Here is a 9,602-nt window from a genome sequence, read left to right as displayed (position 1 = left end):
CATATTAGCGTGCACTGGGGCCCATCATAACTTCCTTACGCCACTGCACTTGGTCCATTTGTCTTGGAGAGGAGGAGACCTCTGCAGATCATTTGGCTCCCAGTAATCACCCATATTGTTTCTACAGTAACTCAGAACAGACAAACCTAACACTGGATCTGGATCGGACCAGTCACGCTTTTGTGTCAGCCATCGTGGTTCTACACGCTTGGCAAACAGGAGAAGTTAAAGGTCTGCGTACTCACTGCTAGATGCCACTGAATTCTACACACTGGACTTTTTAATACAAAGGAAGTAGAAAATATCTCAGGCTAAACTCAGTGTAAATCTGTCAGCGTGTTCTCAAACTGATTAGTGATTGGAATCAAGGGTTGTTGAGGTAATCGCTTGACTATGAGATAAGGGACTGATGTGTAGATGATGTGAGTACGGGCGCTGTGTGGCTAGATTCTGCAGCTAAAATAGACTTAATTTCCAAATTTATATTTATAAAGTCTAATATAAAAATATACAGTAAATACAGCATTTTTGGCACTGAGCTGCTTATTGACAGTCACTCAAAATTAGTGAGATAAGGACACTTGGGAAGCTTCCACCTGTGCAACTGCTAGGCCTACATTCAGTTGAGTATATATCATGGATGTTATTATTTCTTCAGACTGTTAAAATTACCAGTCTCAGACAAAGTTTTTGTAATCGTGGCTGCTGCCATTCTCTCTTGATATCTTAGAACAACATATTTTGGAATACTTGTTCACTGTAACAGACTTTTAAGAGGTTTTAAGCCCCTGTCAGAAGCTCCGAAACATCTGTTGTGTGTCAGTATCTTCCTATATTGCACAAGCTTAGAGCCATAGCCTACTGAAAGCTGCTCCAGACCTCCAGACCCACACAGCACCAGTTAACACCACGGATTAAAGACAGCTCTTTAAACCCACCCCCCCTCCCCGGATTATTCCCCATGTCCGTGTATACTTTGACTCAAACTGCAGCAAGCACCACTGGAGTTTTCCCTCTTCCTTTCCTCTAATTTATGCCGTAAACAAAACACATTTCTGGGTCATAAATTCGCAGTCAGCTCTCTGGAGCATCAGCTTTGTAATTCATGCCCCCCCCCTCACTCCGCCTCCCTCTCCTGCCCAGTGTATAGCTGCTGCCTTTGTCTCCAGTCTCACATCACTGGAACACATCTGGACTCTGTCATATTTCATTTTGCTAAACATGCAGCATATAAGTAATTATAGCAAAGCAACCCAAGGGGGGAGAGGTAGGGAGAGGGAGGCACATGATGTAAGAGATGATGAATTTGGTGTATTTAAATGTGCCTTTTCTCTGAACTCACCTACGCTACACTGTATGTGCAATTTAAAACCCATCACACAGTAATGTATTCATGCATTGTGCAGTGTGTTTCACCTTCTTTTATCAGAGGTATGGAAATAAGTAGCCTGCATGCATTTTCTCATTGCAGCCACACACATTCCCAGAGCATTGTGCAACATAGTGGCAAAAACACATTAGTATGATAGACAAGTTTAAATCAGCAGGTCACTGATTATTGTGTCCAAAAGTGTAATGAAAAAAAAGATCTGGAAGTGCTTGGAGTCTAACATACAGTATGATAAATGTCCTCAGCAGCCCTCATTTTTCACGTTGCCCAATAATCACCACCAATGGAAACGCAGTTGGCCCGCCCCTGCCGCTCTATTGTGAGTCCGCGTTCAACTGGAAACCACTCTTCCAGACTCGGCACCAAAGTGGCGCACCACGACATGCACAGCTGAACGAGGAGTGCGCCTTTGAAGATGCTTGATTGTCAAGCCACAATTTCTGGTAAGAGACTCGCTTGTTTTTACGATATGTTTTTTTTTTCCTTTTCAAATCACCTCCTACGTCTTTACCTCCAGCTGGATATTCGTGCTTCTTTTGTGTTTAATCTGATCCTACATTGACTCCTAAGCAGGCTGTGTCGAGGGAAAGCAGGGTTTAGGAAGTGTTTTAATTGTGTAGCAGATAGATGTAGTTGTGTGTGTGTTTGCGTGTTTTTGATCGCGCAATAAATCGACGGACAAGAGTTTTGATGTCAGGAAGGCGTTGGACTTGGATCGATGCGCACTCCAGTCGATTTACTTTTATCATTTAACATTTGAATCATGATTCTGTTGCGTGTGTTAGATTATTGAAACATCATCTGCCAAATATGTGAGAGATATACAGTAAAAAAGGAGTGGAAGGAGAAAACAGCAATATTTTAAGGTGGATTTGTATCCAGTTAAACTTTTTTTTACAGCTTTGATGTTGCAATTAAATACTGATTTATTGTAAGTTGCCAAGAAAAGCTGGCATTACGCGTTTAAATAATGGCAGCCCATTATTATTATTAGCCCTCATAGTTGTTGCGTTAGTTATGAAAGCATGGGCTTCGTCAGGCCGTGGAAGAGGTGTGGATGTTTGTCATCTGTCTGCACCTTGTGCGCCCAAAAATACTCTGTTTGGCTTTTGTGCTTGGAGCGAGATGCGTCGCCGTGGCTCTGGACATTTTCAGGGCACCACCTCCTTCAACCTCCACAGCACCTCGTATTTGCTTCACGGGGCTCTTCCAGCAGAAGGGAAACAGATGCGCCGTAATGTCAACAGTCGATTACTCATGCAACATTGCGCGAAAATATGCGCCCCCGCAGCTTGGATGGACCGAGCGTTAACACCGGCCTGCTCTCCTCTCCATCCTGCCAGACGGGCAGCTTTTAGGGAGACAAACCGAGTAGTTGGCAGCTGCTTCCTGTTGGTTCAGCACCGCAGACAGAGACACAGTCCGACGTGTCCACACCCACTTCTGGTCCACGTTACCGCTGCCCTTCTCCTCCCAAACATAGAGAGAGGTCCGCCTACGCGTTATCAGTTTTAGTGCAGGTTGACTTGCTCTCGCCCGGGAGGCATTTGAGTGGTTATTGGATGCGATATACTGAGAAAGTCGCTATAAACAGCAGCTGAGCACCGGTGTGCTGTTTGCTGAGGCTCAGGTGCAGAGCTCCGTGTTCTACTTTCCGTGAGAACTGCCTGTAATAACTTGGATCATAAAGGGATGTCAAGGACCTTCATCATCATTATTTTTGACTGTTAAAGGTGGAGAGAGCAACACCCAGGGCAACCTTTGAAAGCCTCTTATTAATTGCTGCTCAGAAAGGAATTTGTGGAATAAGTTATTCATGAACCCTAAGCCCTAAGTCATACACAATTAGGCGTGATTAGTCAAATTAAATACCTAGCTACCAGCACAATCCAGGGGGGAATGCTGGAGTCTCTCTAATTAATCAGCCATATCCTGCGATTATCATTCACCACATGTGGTTGGAGCTCATCAGCAGATGTCTGTAATCATGATGAAGTGTTGGTAGCTTCATCGCCCTTTGGACCGCGGCTCCTACTACTGTGCTGCATAATCAGAGAGATGAATGCAAACATATTATGTGGCGGAGATGGTGTTGGCGTGTAAACACATGACTAATAGCTCACATTTGCCTTTTGTGATGCGCCGTATATGTGAAGGACACTGTCATCTTGAAGCACAGCTGTGTTGGGTTGATGGTGAAGTGGATCTGGGTGGAAGGCGGGAGGGAGAGTGTTGGTAGGAGAGGTTGGTGCGAGAGAGGAGAGTAAGGAAGCGAGAGTGAGGTGGAGAGAACATGCCTGCTGGCCTCCTGTCTGGACACATTACATTTTCATAGGCTGATATCATACCGGCACAGCTGAATATAGATAAATAGCACTCCTTGTTCTCCGCTGTCAACTTGGGTATTTGTCTCTGTTTCGCTTACATCATTGTATTTATAGATCCAGCAGCAGCAGCAGCAGATGGATGTTATCTGTTTACTGACCATCGGATGACTAATATTGCATCTGCCTTTGGTGCAGATTTAAAGGAAGACTTTGCCGATTTCCAACAACTAACATAACTTCCTCCATCTTACCAGCACCAAGATCCTCCTGCTCATCTGTCAGCTCAAATCGTTTTTCATCCAGCATATTTTTGCTGGCTGTAGGGCTGTTGCTCCAACTACAGATTGTACTTCCGCATTTTCATATGCCTGCCACCACAGACACAAATGCTGTGTCTCACATCAGATACTTCCATCGGTACACTGGCATGCAGTTCACTGTGAACACTATGTACTCACAAGCACAGTGCACAAATTTTGACAGGGCAGTGTTGTCTCAAATCAAACACGGCTGTTGCGCACTTACCAGAAATGACTGTCACAAGATTTGGCAGCCTTCTTCCTCTGCTCAGCAATTTGCAAGCCTCTCTGAAATATATGCTTGCTATGTCTGCTTGTTTGCTCACTTGCACTTAAAATTAACATGCTTTTACAGCACGTTACAAATGTCCGTAGCTGATACTGGCTGGCTCTGTCAACAGCTGATCTTCCAAGTTCATGTTAGCTGCCGCATTTTGCAAATATTAACTCGTCTGGCATCTGACCACAAATCTAATGTTCAAGTCTTCTATGGTGGAGATGACAAACAGCAAACATAACTACGCCCTTACTACGTCACAGTCATAGATGTGTAAGGCAACAACACATGTAACATCAATGCCTGATGATAAAATGTGTAGCTGATAGCTAATGTTAGCGTTAGTATTTTCGTTTGCGGTACCAGATTACTACAGAATTAACCCGATAAACTAGCTAATGGCTCACAACAGTATAAAAGAAAAAAAATACAGATTTATTTGTACAATTCTTTGGTGTTTACCTCAGTAGTCAGTCAACATTATACAAGATTGAAATGTGTTTGTTGTCCAACCCCTTACTATGTAGTCGACATGGCGATCTATGTGGGTAAAAACTGCCAGTGTTTGACCATTATGAGCGCATCATTTTGGTACTTATAGTGCACTGCATTTTGCCATAATTCTCAGTAGAAACACAATTACGCACTCAAAATAGCAAGTATAGCTACAGAAACATCCATTTTGAGACCAGCAAAAGAGTGTAGAAGTGGATCAAGAGAGAGGGACCAAAGTCAGACCAAACTTCAATTTAACGGTAAAACTAGGCAGTGACAATAACATATGAACCAAGATTCTGTTACTGCCTGGTGCCTATCAAAAAAGGGTTTTACTGTCTAATGTAATTCGAGATTGTTTGTTAATAGCTGGCCGCCATATTGTTTCCTGTGTCCAACAGCCAAGTTCACATTACGTCACCCACCAGCAGGAGCGTTTGTTGGTCCTGTGCGGTGTTGTGCTTTCTGGTGGTTCTTGAGCAAAAGCAAATACCATAGCCGTCTTCCTCAGTTTGCTCGTCATGTGATAGCAGTTTCAAAAGTATTTGCATCTTTCTGCTACACAAACAGACTAGTTTTATGAAAAGACCATCTTTACAGCAGTGAAATACATCTTTAAGGAACAGTGTTTACTCTGCCTGTAGGATAATCTCAGATCCAGGGCCACCAGCGGATCCTGAACCTCCCCTTCTTTTCTGCCAACCCATTATGCCCCAGAAACCAATGAGTGTTTTCACACTGGAATATTAAAGCCCCTGCAAACTTGGCATCAAATCTGAAGTCTTTCTCTATAACATTAAATATTCATGACTGAAAAGAAAAAAACAACAACTTCAAAACATCAGGTTTCTAGAGTTTAAACTCTTCAAAAACTGCTTCATCAGGACTGCGTGGGTGTTGCCTCATCAGCTTTGATTGACGGACAACCCACTACCTGTCATCAGATTTTGATTCAAACGTTGCCAGATCCTGACTTGTCCCTGGAAAGATGTGACATCATGTTTTTCCAGCTGAGTCCCGCCCTACTTGAAACCGGTAAAAAGAGCACAGAGGAGAAAAAAAATAAGTAAATATTGTCTCATGGGAAAAAACAAACTGTTCTGTGGCAGAAATATGTGTGTTCATGTTGGATCCCATCGCTCAGAGTAAGAAGCTGACAGGGAAAATAGATTTTCAGGGCCTTTCAGAACTGGATTTTTACACCTTAAAGCCTTTAGCATTTCAGTTTATATTGACTTTTAGTTTTACATATTACCAAACCAATTTGTAAGAAATTGTCACACTCTGAACCTGGGGCTTTCTGGTCCCTGGGGGTTAGTTGCCAGCTTTGCTTGGACCATAATCCTTGTATGTATAATAAATCTGGATTACATGTGTAATCTCTCAGTGAAATGAACATATTCACTCCGTAGCTCTAAATGTCTAAACCTTCTTATGATGTAAATTATTAACCTAATGCTCTCTCTTTTCTATTCCGTGTCCTGCCAGGTTGAGTGACAAGCCTGCTGTCCAATCGCCACCATGATAGCCACAGGTGGCCTGCTGCGCATGAACAGGCGCCAGGATTCCCTCCGCTCCAAAAACCGAGCGGAAAACAAAAGGAAGCGGAAATCCAAGAAAAAGAAGAAGAACGACGTGGTGATCGTGAAGGGCAAGCTCAACCTGTGCTCCCCGGCCGGTTGCGTGGCCGCTGTTGGAGTTATAGTTCTCATGGTGGGGATTTCCATGGCGGTACTGGGCTACTGGCCCAGCCAGAACCAGCAGCAGTACCAGGAGCGCCGCAGAACTGGAGGGTACCACGTCAACAGGATGAGCTACTCCAAGAGTCCGCCTGTTTCCTCTAACGTGACCCATAGTAAGCCTCCCTCCGGACAGATGAGTTCATTAAACCAGAGCCATTCTAACAGCAGCACCACCGACTCATCCCGTAATTGTGGCTTCCTGTGTGACTTCCTGAATAATTACCTGTACTCGGACAATCTGAAAGTCTTCGGTCCGCTGGTGATGGGAATTGGCATTTTCCTTTTCATCTGCGCCAATGCAGTCCTCCATGAAAACCGAGACAAGAAAACCAAAATCATCAACCTGAGGGATATCTACTCCACAGTTATAGATCTACACAGCATACGGTCGAAGGAGTACTCGCCTCTGAATGGTTTGGTGAACTACACTCAGTCGAGGAACGCCGAGGGCCCATCGGGGTCATTCCCTGCAAGTGGGATGCTTACTCGCAGCTCCTGGCCCTCCACTGGACTCAACCCCCAGGGTGAGTTAGGGGGCGATGAGGTGTTGAGGCGCCCGTCGTTGGCCAGCAGGCCTCGTAGCTGGTCCAGAGATGTCCAGACCTTCACGGACACTGTCTACAGCATCTACAAAGACTACAGCAATAGCAGCGAGCACGCTCCACAGCCCCGACAGTGGGAGACCACCTCTATCGTCACCTCCTCTGTGAACGCTTTCACCCTCCCTGTGATAAAACTGAACAACTGTGAGGTAGAGGAGTCTGAGAGAGCAGAGGCAGAGGGACGCTCAGCGGAGGGGGTCGTTATCGAGGCTGCTGCTGTTGAAACAATTAGCGAGGAAGGACAAGCCAGCAGCAGCCGGACTGATGAGACGGACACAAAAGAGGAGGAGGAGGCCTCGACGCCAGATTCCCCACCAACCCACCAGAGCCATGAGGACATAAGCACAGACACAACTGACCAACAGGGGGCGCCGCAGGCTCAGCCTCAAGCACAGTGGACTCAGCTGTTTCCTCCATCGCCTGTTGCCAGGGCGATGGGGTCACGGCTGTCGCTCAACTCTCTCACGGAGCAGCCCAGGTCTGCACGCCGCTGCAGCCTGTCTGTGTCTGTGTGTCGTCAGGGCGACAGAGCCAGGCGCTTCAGCTGCCCTCGTCTGGAGCGCTCCAACAGTAAGGGCTACATCAAACTGGCTGACCTGGGGGGCGAGTCCTTCGAAGCCCCCGACACGGACACTTCTTTAGTGGCCACCGAACAGGAAGTAGCAACAGGCGCAGCAGCAGCGGAGGAAGGAGCTCAGGGAGAGGACGATCTGGTGACAGCCAGCACCTCTGCAGAATCCTAGACTATTTTGTTTGTTTGTTTGTTTGCAGATGAGCCTTTGAAAACTGTTTGATGTCTTGTTCTTTGCTTCATACCTTCTTCTCTGACTGCTGACGTGACGCTGGCCATTACAGAGGACGTAAGCAGCGTGGGGAGTAAGCAACTAAGGACTATTGAAACATAGCCATGAACACTCAAGAGCAAGGCTCTTTATAAATACCACATCCACAGCTCGATATTCAGATGTAATTTTTCTATTTTTTCAATGTAGCAAGAGCAATACTAAAGACTTGTAAGAAGATTTAGTAAAGATTTGTAACAAAAAAAACAAAACAGAAAATCTGATGATGATGAGTTTTATCTTTTCTTTTGTATAACAGTAGGGCAAACATTGTAGCCTGTAGAATCGCCAAAACTGTCACTGAGAACTCGTCATGTCTGACATGTTGTACTGTAGCATTAAAATATGCCACAGAAAACTAAATAGTCTAGAATTGTTTCTCTACATTGTTGTGTTAATACCACGTGAATAGGTGAACTGAATTGAATCTCAGGTAGACGTTTGGTTTAGGATCGGGACCTTGAGTACAAGGTCTTCCTATGTGCACACTTGTTTATATGAAGCATTCATGGTTGAATAAACTTGACTGTAACACCTCCGCTCGAGTCTAATAGGCGTCCTTGTGTGATGTCGGATTAAATGCAGCCAGTGCAAAATACTTTGTTTGCTCCAAATGGCTTTAGAAAAGTGAAATGAAAAGGATGAGAGCTGTCAGACAATGAGAGATGAAGTGTGTGGCAAACCTGCGGATGGTATGGATTTTGTTTTCCTGCACTTCTGCAGTACTTCTCATTACTGGGGAAAGACTGCAGTGGTATTGATGTTACATTGTCTGTGCTAACTGAAGTGAGACCAGTAACCTATGACTGACCTTTACAACAGTCGTTTAAATAATTGGCTTCATTGTTTGAACGGATAAATTAGCAGAGGCGTATCTTTTAATTCAGATGTGTAACAAACTAAAGGAAAAAACTATATACTGTCCTCTTAGTAAGGTGTTTGGCCAGCATGAACCACTGGAAAAACCCCAAAAGCTCCCATAGGTTTTTCAGCTGGGTTGAGATCTGGTGACTGCAAATAAAATAGCATATGGTTCACATCATTTGTATACCCTCTGTGCTCTATATGGAAACATCTGCATTTAATATATGTTTCTGCACTTATTTATTCAGGTACTTTTCACTTTTATGTATGTGCTTCTTCTGCATGTAACACCACACTCTACTACTTAGGTACAATTTTGATGAATGTATAATGTAATGTACGTATACTTCTACCCAATACTTTTAGAGGAAACATTGTACTTTTTTACTCCACGACATTTATTTGAAACTCAGTCACTGCTTACTAACTTTACTAACTTACCAACTAATCGCCAGTTTATTAGGTACACCTACTAATGCAGAACTAAAGCAGTCTAATTCAACAGCCTTGCAATAATCCCACCTTCATGAAGCTGCTGTCAACATGACTCTAAACTGGTTTCAACAAAAACTGAATATCATAACCTTCACAAAGGGAGGATTCTTTTGCAGGACTGCATTAGTTGTACCTAATAAACTGCCACCTGGATGTATAAGGGACTGTTCTTTACTCACAGGGGGTGGCTGGGGTGTGACTTCTTTTTTTTTTTTTTTTTTTTTTTTTTTTTTTTGACCCAGCCCGAAGCTACTTGAGCCTTCCTTACT

The 9,602-nt window shown here is 44.3% G+C and overlaps 1 protein-coding gene across 1 annotated transcript; it reads left to right on the top strand.

The window, feature by feature from the left end:
- Positions 1-1,731: 1,731 nt before the first annotated feature.
- Positions 1,732-8,507, top strand: LOC125902037 (transmembrane protein 200C). The gene is made up of 2 exons (XM_049598125.1): positions 1,732-1,833; positions 6,277-8,507. Exon 2 carries the CDS (start codon positions 6,310-6,312, stop codon positions 7,873-7,875), a length of 1,566 nt encoding a protein of 521 aa, XP_049454082.1. The 5' UTR covers positions 1,732-1,833; positions 6,277-6,309; the 3' UTR covers positions 7,876-8,507.
- The last annotated feature ends 1,095 nt before the right edge of the window (positions 8,508-9,602 follow it).

This window comes from Epinephelus fuscoguttatus, linkage group LG15, assembly GCF_011397635.1.
Source record: "Epinephelus fuscoguttatus linkage group LG15, E.fuscoguttatus.final_Chr_v1".
Classification (NCBI taxonomy): domain Eukaryota; kingdom Metazoa; phylum Chordata; class Actinopteri; order Perciformes; family Serranidae; genus Epinephelus; species Epinephelus fuscoguttatus.
The sequence above is the reverse complement of the archived record's forward strand: the minus strand, read 5'-3'. Positions and strand labels throughout refer to the sequence as shown.

Coding starts and splice junctions, on each gene's coding strand:
- LOC125902037 (XM_049598125.1), top strand. CDS start 6,310: ATGATAGCCACAGGTGGCCTGCTGCGCATGAACAGGCGCCAGGATTCC.